Genomic DNA, 15,971 nt, shown 5'->3' on the forward strand with positions numbered 1-15,971 from the left:
TTAAACTTTGTTTGATTTTAACAAAAATTGAATATATGGTGTTCTTTGATATGCTGAATCTAACCATGTATTTTGATTTTGGACATTGGACCATAATAGGTAAATTAAAAAAATTCAAGTTCTTAGACCACATTCTTTCTGTGTCAGAAACCTATGCTGTGTCAAATATTTAATAACAATCCAAATTCAGAGCTGTATCAAGCTTGAATGTTGTGTCCATACTTGCCCCAACTGTTCAGGGTTCGACCTCTGCGGTCGTATCAAGCTGCGCCCCAGCGAAGCATTTTATTTTTCTAGGAGTTACGCCCCTTTGAAATTATTTGCCCAATATACTACTGCAACAGTTTGTCATCGCAACTCCTCTCAAACCACACAACAGAATTTCATGAAACCTTTTCAGATAATAAGGACATACTACGTAGATGTGCAAATCGACAGGAAATTACGATTCAATTTTTTTTTCCAGGAGTTACGCCCCTTTGAACTTATTTGCCCAATATACTACTGCAACCTTTTGTCATCGCAACTCCTCTCAAACCACACAATAGAATTTCACGAAACCTTTTTAGATAATAAGGACATACTATGTAGTTGTGCATATCGACAGGAAACTACGATTCAATTCTTTTTCTAGGAGTTACGCCCCTTTGAACTTATTTACTTTAATGTACTACTGCAACAGTTTGTCATCGCAACTCCTCTCAAACCACACAACAGAATTTCATGAAACCTTTTCAGATAATAAGGATATACTACGTAGATGTGCATATCGACAGGAAATTACGATTCAATTTTTTTTTCAGGAGTTACGCCCCTTTGAACTTATTTGCCCAATATACTACTGCAACCTTTTGTCATCGCAACTCCTCTCAAACCACACAACAGAATTTCACGAAACCTTTTTAGATAATAAGGACATACTATGTAGTTGTGCATATAGACAGGAAATTACGATTCAATTCTTTTTCTAGGAGTTACGCCCCTTTGAACTTATTTACTTTAATGAACTACTGCAACAGTTTGTCATCGCAACTCCTCTCAAACCACACAACAGAATTTCATGAAACCTTTTCAGATAATAAGAACATACTACGTAGATGTGCATATTGACAGGAAATTATGATTCAATTTTTTTTTTTTTTATACAATTTTTTTTTCTTACACTTATTTTATTTCTCCAATGACAATGTGGGGACGTGGGATTTTATTTCTCCAATGACAATGTGGGGACTTGGGGTATGTGAGCGCGCTCACTAAGGTTCTTTCATTTTCTATAGTAATTGTTGAAATAGTTCATTTTATTTCATTTCGCCAAGGACTTTAAACGAGCAGTAAAATACGGATTGCGCTCATCCAATTTTTTAAAAAAAATAATCAAAGATCAATAACAGAGATAAACGATGATTTTTTTCCATATAATTAATTAAGTTGTGAATGTTGTGTTGTGTCTGGGCGGGGAATTTCTCTCGGTGTTTTGTTTTCATGAATAAAGGGCATGCATACAAAACTTATTCCCTTTGTTCAACCATAGATGTGTCTTTTCGGAATTCAAATAATTCAAATCGGTCATGTACCGAGGTAGTGAAACATAATATTTTTCATTGCAAAATAAATATGCACCTGAAATTGCTTACCGAGTAAGTCATAAAAGATTCTAATTGTGGTAAAATCGTCTTTGTTGAAAGAACTGACCAGACTATAATAGAAATACAAAATAAGTTTTTTCTTCGTATTTTTATTCGTTTGTACGTTTTATTTCAAATGACAATGACATAAGGCAAAAACATATAAGAATAATTATCTTATGCTGAATGATAATGTCACATTTTTATCTGTCAAAGAAAGGAAAACATTTGTTAAAATTTTAATACCGTGTTTTAAAGCACACAGGTGCAATCAAGATCGATTAGATGTACATAGGTAAATAATCTGGCTAATCCGATTATGTTGTCACGCGTCATTAATTTTTAGGACATCCGATGGGCAATAAAGCAATTAACAGCCACACGGTGTTGGGAGAGAATATTTGGAGGAAATTGGGAGTATAATCCGCGGTACGCGGTGTGACTCCGAAAAACATGGAAATCGAAAAAAAAAAACTATCTCGAATCGATTCGTTTAAATGGTACTGTATTAGGAAGGACATCACAATAGATTAGCTTTGGAACTGTAGCTCTCATGGTCATTGTGATATTTGAAAAAAAATATCACAAGGACCATAAGAGCTACAGTACCCCAGCTAGCAATAGATAAGACCTGATATCTAATTTTCACTAAAATATTGTACAGGAAGTACAAAAATTGAAATAATTAATCTGTCAAGTTGTCCAAGATTCACAGAATTTCATTGAGAATATTCTTAAAGTTCAGTTTTCAAATGGGTTCTTTGTGGGAACACTTGATTGCATTTGATTGATTGACAACACAGAAGGTATACTGATTCAAAGTGTTTGGTAGGGGAATTCTGTTGTCTCTAAATGAGGTATACAGGTTTGATTTGTTTTTAAATTAAATGTAAATATGTTTATTTTGCAGAGATTAGAAAGTTTACCAATAGAAATGGCAAGAGACATCTTTAAGGACATTCTTCATGTTTCATCGACCAATTTGAATGACAGTGATATAACTTTGATGTTAGAACTACTGGATTTTGTTCTGTCAAGGTTATTTACAAAGTCATGTGATGAGACATTCTTATCTCCATTCACTGAAGAGTCAACAGAAAGAAGTTTGATAGTGTCTGCCATTGTCACTATATTAAAACATTTTCAGGATTATGATCTAGGAAAATTTCATGACAATGTATCAAATGAAAATGTGAATTTTCAGATATTTCACATTTTAAATAAGAAAACACTTCTTCAGAACTTTTTATTACAGTTGTTTTTGTTAGGTGTTATATCGATCCCCTCAGAGGATTTCAATTTAAACAACTTGAAAAGATGGTTTTATTTGAACATCAGAGGGAAAGAAATAGATTTTAAGGAAAATGAATATGCACAGCCATCTCAGATGTTTTACAAAAGCACTGGTCTTGGAAAATACAGCAAACATTCACAGAAAGTTGTTGTATTTGATCTTGATTTGGAGTCCGTTCCAGTTTTACAGAAGACTTTTCCTTTGGAGATGTGGACCTTAGTTGTCACTAGACTTCTTCATTTGGAAACATGTAAACATGCATTGGATATTGCGCAGTCAGAGTCTGTATTAACCACAATTCAATTGTCAAAATGTCCGCTCCAAATATGCATGCCTGACAACACACCTGATAAATCGAAGATTGGTTCAAAGATTATTAACTTAGAATGTACTTTATCAAACCTTGTTGCTGTTAGTTTTCATATATTTTCTGAACACAAATTTCTCCAACCTGAAGATTTAGCTGTTTTGAGGAAGAGTGAATCAGATATTATTGACATTGATATGGAAACTGTGATATGGAGAGCGGAAAAAAGACAACCTGGATATAAAGGTAGTAACATTGTATGCCATATTCCATGGTAATTTCTATTAAAGGACATTTCACAACATCCACTTGGCAGAAGCGCTTCATACTAGAAAATATATGCATGATCAACACTTTCACAATCCTATAAACATGATAAAATTATAAAAGAAGCATTCTATTCTTACAATTACATTTTTATGCTACAACCATGAAATCAATAGTAATATCAAGTATTTTGTTCGTTTTTTCTAAGCACTGTTTTAACATTGTCACGGATAGTACATGCAGCCATAGCTGTATATTATACGGAAATGAAATATGATATTGGAGTGCCTCAGAATTGTGGTCAATCAGTCTAAATTACAAATTCAAATGAAACATACATGTAATGTAATCATTTATATGCACAAAATGACATGTTTATTTTATTGTTCCCTGCGTAACGCGTTGTTGGGGACATGGAAATACCGGGCGTCAGGTCTTGTTAGCGCTCTCATGTGTACAATTCTTGCCAGATTTTTATAAAACTTATACTATAGGTTAATATCAGCAATAGCTCAGACAAGTTCTATAAGAGTGGACGATCGACTTTTTTTTTTAAAGAGTTATGTCCCTTTGAAATATTAAATTTATGGAAAATGGCCTTGTTAGCGCTCTCACGGGTACAATTCTTGGCAGATTTTTATAAAACTTGTACTATAGGTCAATATCAGCAATGTCTCGGACAAGTTCTATAAGGGTGGACGATTGACTTTTTTTAAAGAGTTATGCCTCTTGGAAATATAAAATATGTGCAACACGGGGGACATTGGAACTCTGTTCTTTTATTTTATTTTATTTCATGTTCTTAGCTGTTTTGATATTGCAGTTTAAAATTTTGCTTTATCATAATATCTTCTGTCATTAGTTGACATCAAAAATCTACTTATTTTGAAATTATATAAATAATTGTAATAAACATCTGTGGAAAAGAGGTCGTAAACATCATGAACATTAACCTTACACATGATGCTATTACTGTATTTCAGATTGCATAGAGGAGCTGTTGAAAAATAAATACCCAGAAAACTGGACAGATAGCAAGTATGTTTCTAAACACGTTACACTGACATTCTTAGAATTTATACTAAGTCAAACGTTAACTCTGCTTCTCATATTGGGAATGGCATCCATCTAAGCAATTACTTTACAAAATATCACATTTAAGCCATTGATCATATTGACTGTTGATAGGATCTTAATTTGGATTGTGATGAAGAAGTGTCTTTATCATTCCAACGGTGATAATGTCACAAAAGCACGGGGGTCTTTTCCTATATAAATTTAGACACCGACCTCCCGCTGGTATGGGTCACTTTTATGGAATGTCAAATATATCAATGGGGTGTAATTTCACGGAGGTAATATATCAATGGGTAGAAATTATTATGTCAATTGGTCATACATGTTAATCTTCTGTTAAGATGTCTGTAAAAACCTGTTCTGTTCTTTTTATCTCATAATTTGAATCACAGATCCCATGTGGTTAACATCTCATTGAAATAAGATTTCTGTTGATTTTCTTATGAAATAAATGAATCGGTAGGGATTTTCGCATAAATCAATATACAAACGGGGGGATGTTTTTCAAACCCAAGCCATACATTTGTATCCAAATTTGTAGGTTGAGACCCCATGTTCTCAAAAGCTGTACATAGTGTAAAACATGGGGCAAATTTTAGTTACCAGTCAAAACATTTAGGATCATATAATTGATCTTGCCATAGTTTTGAGAATACCGCTATTTATCATACATTATAAGTTCTGGCCCTTCCATCAGCCAGTCCATTAGTTGTTTTGTTTCAGGATTCTTAATCCAATGCTTTATATCTGATTGCAACCATACTTGGATTTATGGGGAATTATACTATGAGGAATATCCCTATTGATAATGAGGTCATTACCTCCAATCTCAAGGTCATAGTTACAAAAAAAAGACTGAGATTTGTGCTGACTAGTGGTTCCTGGATCAAATACTACATATGGGATTGCCACCATACTTGGATATATGGTCACATATACTAGTGAAGATCCCTATACATTTGGAGGTCACTAAGTCCAAGGTCAAAGTTAATAACTAAATATAGACTGAAATTTATGGATAAAGTGTTTCCAGATGCTGAATCAAATATTATATGTAGGCAGTCATTCTTGGATTGATGGTCATATATAATTGGAGGTAGATTCCTTTTGATTTTGAGGTCATTGCGTCTAAGGTCAAGGTCATATCTACTAAAACTACACTAAAATTTTTGCCCAAAAGTGATTTCTACATAGCAAATCAAATACTACATATGTGATTTGTGCAACCTTACTTGGATAGATGATCACATATACTGAGAGGAACATCCCCATTGATTCTGAGGTCATTTCTTCAAAAGTCAAGGTCAAAGCTACGAAAGATAGACTGAAATTTGTGAAGAAAGTGGTTTCCCCGATGTTAAATCAAATGCTTCATATGCATTTACAACCTTATAAAAACAAGAAGATGTGGTATGATTGCCAATGAGACAACTCTCCATCAGACACTAAATGACATAGAAGTTAACAACTATAGGTCACCATACGGCATTCAACAATGAGCAAAACCCATAACACATAGTCAGCTATAATCTCCCTGAAATGACAAATGTAAAACATGCCTGATTTATGTACAAGACAATGAACGAAAAACAAATATGATATATACAGCAATAAAATGACAACCACTGAATTACAAGCTCCTGACTTGGGACAGCACACACAGAATGTGGTGGGGTTAAATTAGTTTGCTGGCTCCAAACCTTGGACATATGGTTACATAAATGAGTCACTAGACATAAGGTCAAGTTTATATCTACAAAGATGAATTTGTGTAACACAATATTACTGTCTGAAATCTTAACCAAAAAGAATCATATCTTAAAGTAAACAGAAAAAAACTATTCCATCACATTAATATAAGCTTTCCCTCGGGGCGTGGGGTATGTGAGCTTGAGTTACTTAGAACTGTCATTTAGAACGAGATACTCCCAAATTGTAGTTTTGGTTCCTGACATGTATTTCAATGATAACCAGCTGCTGGTTCTATTTATAGAGTGCTGGTTACTAATTGATAGTATGGCCTTTCTTGGTAATTGTGAATGTTAGAGTTGTAATTATTCATCTTGATCATTTATGTCTAAATTTTTGACATGACTGCCAAATAAGCTACAAATATGACCGAATCAAGACTCTTGTTTTTAAAATGCACACATACACACATTTATGAGCATTTTCATTGCAGGCTCATGAAAACCTTACATAGAAACCTTGATTTATTATCAGTGGATGGGAGTTTGTACAAGATGTATGACCTTGTAGTTGAACTTGAATCTGTAGTCTCGCAGCAAGATGTGCTAGCTGTAAAAACGGTTAGTTTTCTACTCTCATCCAGTATTGTTTACATTAATATGTCTTGTTGCAGGTATTCTAATGATCAAATATAATCGAAAATCAGTTGGTTGAGGTAATCTAATAAGACAATGGTTTGTAAAATTTCACTATAGATTATGATCAGTTATAAATAAATACTTTCAAAGGCTAGGAGTCCACTTTAAATGATTTCAGTTATACATGTTAAATATCCCAGCAGATATGGGAAGTTATTTTGTTGTATATATAGTGAACTTTTAAGGCATTACCCGGTACTTTTTGTTTGTAATGTTTTAACACAGATATAAAGACTGTCATTCATGTTCCTGTTGGCTCTTTAAAGAGGGTCGGTCGTAATGGGGGGTACCTTTATGACCAATAATGGTAAAAAATCTTGCCAAATGACGTTCATGGTAATTTTTGGTGCATGACAATAACATTTTCATTTTCTTTATGACGATAAAAGAAATCTACTGATTTTGACAAATCACGTTAAATTCTTTCAAAAATAACGGTAACAGATAATTATTTGAGACCTCTGACAAATCACGATAAAATTTTAACCAATTTGATGCTAACGGTAGCTGAAAATGACCTTTTGATGTCTGACGGTAAAGGGCATTCCTACCCTCTCTAAAAACACAACTGATAACATAATTGATAATTAGCCTAAGTTTATCACATATAATATGTTTTATTAGCTGGTTACATCAGCTTTTGTCAGACTACCAACAGAGGTCAGAGACAGGCATATCCATGATGTATATCAGAAGTACCGATACTGGCCAAAAAAGGATTCAGTTTTATCAGGGGAGATTACTGCAGCTTTCAACAAACTAACCAGTTGTGGACCCAGTTCAGTAAGATATATTTATAACTTTAAGTACAGTTATAATTTAATAATTTAAACCTTTGTTTTGTCTAATTTTGATAAAAATGGAAAAAGAACAAGCAGTAAGTTGTGAATGTATACTGGTATATTTGCAACTCATATGATTTCAAAAGATATTTTGCAATCAGAGGTCAAGAAAAGATTAAAAACTGTCATAATGATTTAGTCTTTGGCTTTTAATTTTTGTGACTAATAGAAACATCTGTCATTTTAGCATTCATAATACTATACATTTTACAATGATCTTTTTAAACACATCATGAACAATTTGATTTCAAAAAATTACTGAAATAGTTCATGATGTGTTTAAAAAGGTCATAGTAAAATGTATAGCATTATGAATGCTAAGATGACAAAACTTTTCCAAATAATGTAAATTCAGAATTTTTTCATTGTCAAACATTTGATGGGGTAAGTATCCTGTTAATTAGAACTTGCAATTCAAATTCATATCACATTATTTGTACTCAGCATTTTCGGAGAGGCATTGGCTATGGGCGTACTATACAAATGATATCTCATGTTGATTTTTTTACTTTGAAATTTTGTCACATTGTAATTTTGAAATGCATTCTTGAAATATTCAAAGAAAATATATCTTCATCACTTACTTTTCGAGATGTTTTTTTTTTTTTAGATTTTTTTATGTTTGAAATAAAATAGTAGTTTAATACTTCAATACTTTTCTTTAAAGTTACACTTTTATCAACCAAATAGAAACTTATTGCCATATTGCAGTATTTCTCAATAACGTTTGCTTGTTAACATATATCAGTATTCTTTGATATACTTTACTTACAGAAGGTGAATGATGTGTACAAACACATGTTACAGAACCCAGAACTTGTACTACAATACATTGTAGAGCGAGCCATTACCTCAAAAGATCAAGTTTCTATCTATACTGAGGTTAGCATACATATAGATTATATACCACCCTGTTGATAATCATATTTATCGACCTTCACTTTGCCTCAGTCCCTCCATAATTCTATCACTGCTTTGAGACATGAGCAGACATTATCAGCGATGTCACAATGTCTGAGGAGAAGTTATTAGCGACATCACAATGTGTAAGAGACGTCATTAAGCTTACTTTTGTTAATGATAACACTGTTTTAAGAAAAGAGGAAAAGACCATTAATAGAACAATAAACAGATAACCAGGTGTTCTACATATAGATATTGTATATTATTATACATACAGCTGCTCTACGCAATGTAAAGCTTTTTTGCTTATTCGTTGTGCTAACTAACCAAAAAATGTTCACATTCTGATATTTCACATTACCTAAGTGTAGAAAACCAAATAATCTATAAGTATTCACTCAAGCTAAAATTTTCAAACTTTTAACTGTGAGGTTTTTAAAGCATTTTGAAAAATTGAAAATTTAACTACATATAGTGGATAAATATTGCAGTCAACAGCTGTTTCTCTAAAGACTTCAAGGAAAATGTTAAGTGCAATGTTCTGATAAAAAATGACAGGGAATTGCACATGTCAAACCCTGTGGGAGGGTTCTAAAAGTAGTGTTATTTTGATTTCTAGCATTTCCTGATATTTTGGCATCCTATTTACTCCATATCTACACCTTTGACAGAATTGTTTAGTAACATACCTGCCAACTTCCATGATTTAGGTGTGAACTACACAATTTTGACCCCTTGTCACGATTGCACGATCTTGATTGTGAAAAAAACTCTGAAACACAATTTCGTGAAATTCTACATGAAGAAAATGATTGTTCCCGATTTTGAACTTCCTCCAAGGAAAACGATTGTGATCAACCAATCTGTAATCTGTTAACGAATTTCTGCCAGTCAAGGCACACCTCCATATAGGGAGGAAAGTAGTTCCACCACTGAGATTCCTCCACCACTATATACACAGTTCGATTTATGGTTCACAATATTTCGTACATAAGGATTACGTTATTTAATATATATTTACGCCACAACAGTGTTAAAAATATATCAAATGCAATTAAAATGGTAAAACTTAATTTTAAAAATAAATTAACAATAAAGACAAAAAGTACAATTATATTTTTTTTAACACTGTTAAAAAAGATTTATGCATTCATTAAAAATTGAAAGGACTTTAAAACTACTAAAAGAGGAAGGTCCATGTGTACCCCCACATATATATATTACAACTAAAATGAATTCACATTTCTTAATTTTCTGCTTGATCTTGTATCAATTTTTGCCAACACAGCATAGCGCTTGGAATGAAGTGTATATAATAGTTGCCGACATAGCGGTACCAAGTGATTACCGACTCTGTCTTCAACATCCTTGTATATTTTCTTTGAGATGTAATAATACGGGTTTATTATTAAAGTTATTAAGTCAATAGGAGTTTGCAGGCTTTCTCTTGCTAAAACCAGACTACCTTCATGTAGTATTTTGCCAATAAGAGATGTTCTTATTTGTGACGTTGTTTCACACAGTAAGATAAAATGTTCAATGGTTTCATCAGTATTATTACAGAGTCTACACATCGGATTTGTTGCATAATTTGAATATTCCGCTTTATTAGATTGAAGTATGTAGGTTCCAGTGACTAATTTAGAACAAATGGACAATTTCTTTATCTCAGTTATATTTGCGCTTGTTGTTTTTAGTAAAGGATGGATTCTGCCAATATCATATTCACCTTTAAGATATCTTAGTGTTGAGTACCCCTTCATTTTGGTCTTAATGGCACCCTCCCAGTACTTATGAATCTTTTTGGTTATAAACCTCTTCTATTCAATTTTTGTTAACAGCTTTTCAAGATACTGTTCTAAATCTACGATGTCATATTTGCCACATATCTTTTTCAGATCAATAAACCAGCTATTGCTTGAGTAGGTTTTAATTTGAAGTTGACGTTCTTCTATTCTCCACTCTATGGACGATCTTTCAGATCTGGTTATATTCCCAAATATTGTAATAATCTTGATATGGATCTCTGATTCAAGTGGGAGCAGGCCTGATAATATATAAACAGCCGGGTCAGCTACAATTAGGTTGAGAGATAAAATCTGCTTAATCCACCTTTTATGTTGTTGTATAAGATCTAAATTTTTACCTGATGGTACCAAGACTTCTAAACTGTAGGTAAAAAGTGGTAAGATATATGTTCTAAATAAGGAGATTAATGTTTCAGGGTCTAATCCATGTTCACCATGTAATCCTGCACCCATAAAACTGTACATAGACCTTCTGGTTTTTTTTATATTTTCAGTGTTGGTTGCATTAGTTGAGTCTTTCTGAGAATTTTTTATTCCAATATGAGTCTTGAACAATGGGCATATCTGTATTTTTAAGTTTCCAAAAACCTTGCTCAATATCTAGCATTTTGTTACATGTTTTGATTGGCAAGACTTCACTTTTTTGAGGCTGTAGTAGATATCCCTCTCTTTGGCGGAAATCAACCGCTATATTTATCATATTTTGGAGTTCAAAGGGATTGTTGGATATTAAAGCAACATCATCCGCACAGGTAGGTGCACAACAGTTTATATTTCAAATTTTGGCTCCTAGTCCTGAGTTGCTCAGAATTTGTAAAAGAGGGTTGATATAAACTTTGTAGAGATCAGCGCTAAAGGCTCCTCCGCCTGGTCTTACTCCTTGTTCAATGTTGAATAAGCGATTTGACATTGTATTGCCCCATTTTACACAGGATGTTGCATTTTCATATAAATTGCTGATCAGCAGAACGGATTGCTGTGTAAAACCAATTTGAAAAAGACGCCATATTAGGTTTTTATGAACTACAACGTCAAAAGCAGATTTTCCATCTAATATTGCAACATAGGTTGGTAACTTGAGATCTTTATTTTCTCTTTCAAATTCTTCAATGAACAATTCACATAGCAATGGAGTGGATTTTGCTGTAAAGCCTTTTTGCAATGGGTTTTGATGTTTCAAGATCTTATTGTTTTCTCTTCCTTTAATTATAATCTCTATGCATGATCTTCGAGTAAGTTGGTGTTACAGTGATCCCTCGGTAATTTTTAGCATTCTTTATGTCACCTTTGTTTTTGAATACAGGGTAAAGGGTTCCAATTTTGAGTAAATTAGGTATGTAGCAATGTTCAAAACTTGTGTTAATGAGGTATGTAGCAATGTTCAATACTTGTGTTAATTAGGTATGTAGCAATGTTCAAAACTTGTGTTAATTAGAAGTTGTAGGTACTCTAGAAATGTTTCACTGGCGTGAATGAAATTTTCAGCAGTGATTCCATAATAGTCAATAGCTTTGTTTGTATTTTATTTTTTGACAGCATTTTTCAATTTTCAAATCAAAGTTTATGTTTCTCATGATCATTTTAATAAACCAATCAAAATCATCGTTCTCTTGATTTATCATAATTATTGGCATTGCAAACATGCTAGATTTTGAACTTGTTTGGAACATTTGAGTTGTATTCCTCTGTCTGTATGTCAGAATTGTAAAAATCGTGATCATGGCAGATGAATTTTCATCTGTAAGAAGGTTCTTACACAGCTCAAGAAGAAAGGCATGGCTGATTGACAAAATTCAAAGATGTAGTACTGCCATAAACATAATGTTCTCACACAGCTCGAGAAGAAAGGCATGGCTGATTGACAAAATTCAAAGATGCAGTACTGCCATAAACATAATAAATAGTAGCTTATGGACATTACACTTATTGTACCAGATCATACATTGTTGTCATTCTTGTTATTAAATTACCAAATCATTTAAGTACAATGTACTATCTTTTATTTTTCACAAGGAATCAGATAAATGTCCTTCTTTGAGCATATTTTTAAATTGGAGAAGTCAACAATCACGTTAATATTCCTACACAAGAAAGTATATTCTGGTTACATGTTCATCTTTTCTACACAATGATATAATTACTAGAATCATGCAAATAAAAAGTAGAAAAAGGCTGATAAGCTCATCATCAGTATACCCTATAAATAAAAGATATGACACTTTTTTTCTAGAGCCAAAAACACTCAGCAAAAGATTTTAACCTTTGAAATTGTTGTCACACACTAAAACTCCCATGGGGATTTTCAAAAGTTGGCTGGTATCTAGTAACACCCTAAGATTTAAATATTTTCATCTGAGTATTAAAGGGTCTTATAACGTTTTTTTATCAAATTTTTCAGTGTTTGTTTTTGTTAGTGTAAAGGTTATGACTTTATATATATTTTGTTATGTGTTTTCCACTTAGCTGTGTTCTCCCCAGGGCCTTATTGTTCTATGGTACCATGGTGCTATCTTAATAGGTTTTATTATAAATTAGGGAAACATTTCTATTTCAAATCCTGTGTTGCTTTTTACTCAAGATTAATGTACAACCTTTGTATTTGTCATATATAACAAATTACAATGATTCCACAACTTTTCACACTTGCATGCTACACTTTTGTTATAAATTAATCACTGATAATTATGCATTCAATATTTTTAAAATTATTCCAACAAATTTAAATTTCTACCAGCTGTTCATAAGAGAAAGTTTGTTTCAAATTAACATGTATACATTAACTCTTGCAGATTTTGAAATCAGTGCCAAGTATTTGTAAAACATGTCACCACAGCAACAGTCATGTGACCCTACTTGTCTACACACTTAGTGGTTATCTACAGACACAGACTTTGACTCTAAAAGATCAGAAGAATGTTTTGAAATTTATAATGGAAACTTGCATGGTAAGATGTGTGTAAGACAGTCAGAAGTAATACTTATACAAGTTATTTGATATACTCGTAGAAAAAAATATTTACTTCAAGAGATCTAGAAGAAAATATATATTAAATGATGGACAGGTATCAAAACCATTTTAAGAGCTCTAAATTACTTGACCTTGCGGTCCTAAAAATTTTGAATACAATTTTCGTACTCATACTCAGAATTCAACCAATCAAAATACTGTATTAGGTGTTTCGGGCACAAATTTTGTACTAGTACTGAGTAAAGTTTTATGACCCAGAGCCCTGATGTCTTAACAAGGAATGATTTAATGTTCGTTTGAGCTTTTGATTTTGCCATTTTGCCATTAGATAAGGGACTTTTCGATTTGAATTTTCCTTGGAGTTCTGTATTTTTTGTTATTTTCCTTTTTTTTTTTTTAAATCATCAGAGATTTATAAAAATATGATATCAGCAGTATATTTCTAAATTAGCAAAAAATATTAATATGAAAGAAACAACAATCACCACTGTCAGATGTTGTTCTTGAACATTTCAATGTTGTGGGGTTAAACTTATTTTGTGAGTATTTAACCCTCTTTCTATTTAGTTGATCATTGGGAGACAAAAAGATTTTAAAAAAACCTCCTCATTTATTAGTCCAAAAAACACTTAATTCAATCCTAAAGGTATAACATAAGATAAGACCTCAGCTTTTTGCTTTTTATTTTGTAATAATCAAGACAAAATATGATATCAGGTTAAAAATTGTTTGAAAAAGCTTTTTTTTTAAAGTACAAAGTGTCAGTTTTGAATTATTTATTTTTATACCCCCGCTTTAAAAAAGTGGGGGTATACTGTTTTACCTCTGTCTGTCCGTCCATCCGTCAGTCCATCCGTCCGTCCCATGAATATTTTTCGTCGCATCTTTCTCAATAACTACGTAACAAGGATTTCTGAAATTTGGTTTCAGGGTTTATATAAGTCAGCTATACTGTGTGATGCTTTTTCAGATTCATCACTCAACAACTTCCTGTTTACCGAACACTTACATCAAGTTGAAATTTTTTGTCACATTTTTCTCAGGAACTACATTACAAGGATTTCTGAAATTTGGTTTCAGGGTTTATATAAGTCAGCTATACCGTGTGATGCGTTTTCAGATTCATCACTCAATAACTTCTTGTTTACAATCAAGTATTTGGGCGGGGGTATCATCAGTGAGCAGTAGCTCGCAGTTTCACTTGTTTTTGACTGGATTAATTATCCTATAACTTATGTATTTTCAGCCAGAAGAGTACCTCAAAGATTCTGGTTCCTTGCTTGATCCAGTACAATTCCTAGAAAAGAGTGTCTTACCATACTTAAATGTAGATAATTTATATGTTACTTCATTACCAGTTACAGCATGTTTTGCCTTGGAGATGTTTATGGAGGTGGTTGAAGCAATACCCAGAAAGAATGGATTGAAAGAAGAACAAGAAAAGAAATACATTAGAAAAATCTTCAAGGAAGTTAATTTTCCAGCAGTATTTCTATGTCTGTGTGAGCTAGCACATGAATGTATAGATTTAAGTGATGCGGATGAATTTATAGCTAGTCAAAAACTAAAAATAAAGGAAAATCTGTTTACTTTATGGCTTCATCTGGACTACAGAAATTACATTGCGGAAGAATTTTTAAGCATTCAAGGTAATTAATTATCTCTGCCCTTATCCCTTTCTGCATAATCAGAAGCCAGTCTAGAAATACAGGTATTACATATTAAAATATGTCATCATGAAATATCTTTCTCTGAAACCACTTAGAAATCTGAGTTTCTGTTTTCAAAGGTTGCAAATTTGCTTTAAATAATGAAAGATCCAGGACCATTTGAATTTTCAAGTGAAAGATCCTCCTTTATAAAGTCAACAATCCTGTATAATGCAGCAGTGTGAGTTTAGGAGGTGCTTGACTTTTATAATTCAAAAATGAAAAGTCCCCTAGTAGAAAAGATAGGTTCCTGACCTCGGACCCACAGTTATTTGAAATCCTGGGTTTGCTAGGATGATTCTTATGTTTCATACCAATTGACCACATTGAATACTTGTTGGTATCGTTTAGTAGCATAGGGTAGGTGAAGGAGCTTTTGTTTCAAATTGAGGATTTAGGATGGAGATCTTTTATTTACTAAGGGCATTTATGAAGTAAAATACACGTTGAAAGGGACATCATCTCTTACCCTTGTTTGTAATACAGTCTTAGGTCAAAAGTGTTTCGCCTTTCTGAAATTCCCTTATAATTTCATATAAAAAACATGTTTTTATGCACCCACCGTAGCGGAGAGGGCATTAAGTGTTACCCTTGTCAGTCTCATCCGTACGTCCCTAAAATCCATCTCGTCAGTACGTCCCCAAAATTGGTTTCCGTTCTCTAACTTTAGTTTGCCTCAACCAAATGTTATAAAACTCATTTATACACAATGCTTATTACCACAAAACACAGATCAAGTTTGAAATTGGGTGGCGTTACTTTTAACGTTCATGAGTTATGCCCC

The 15,971-nt window shown here is 32.8% G+C and overlaps 1 protein-coding gene across 1 annotated transcript in view; it reads left to right on the forward strand.

The window, feature by feature from the left end:
- Window positions 1–15,971, forward strand: part of LOC127729961 (uncharacterized) — a 42,289-nt gene that overhangs the window by 10,323 nt on the left and 15,995 nt on the right. The window contains exons 4-10 of the mRNA XM_052237960.1: window positions 2,536–3,472; window positions 4,477–4,531; window positions 6,753–6,879; window positions 7,582–7,740; window positions 8,574–8,681; window positions 13,300–13,455; window positions 14,725–15,127. Of these exons, the coding sequence (XP_052093920.1) occupies window positions 2,536–3,472; window positions 4,477–4,531; window positions 6,753–6,879; window positions 7,582–7,740; window positions 8,574–8,681; window positions 13,300–13,455; window positions 14,725–15,127 (1,945 nt within the window). The remainder of the gene's footprint in view (window positions 1–2,535; window positions 3,473–4,476; window positions 4,532–6,752; window positions 6,880–7,581; window positions 7,741–8,573; window positions 8,682–13,299; window positions 13,456–14,724; window positions 15,128–15,971) is intronic.

Source organism: Mytilus californianus, unplaced genomic scaffold (assembly GCF_021869535.1).
Source record: "Mytilus californianus isolate M0D057914Y unplaced genomic scaffold, xbMytCali1.0.p SCAF_2, whole genome shotgun sequence".
Classification (NCBI taxonomy): Eukaryota; Metazoa; Mollusca; class Bivalvia; order Mytilida; family Mytilidae; genus Mytilus; species Mytilus californianus.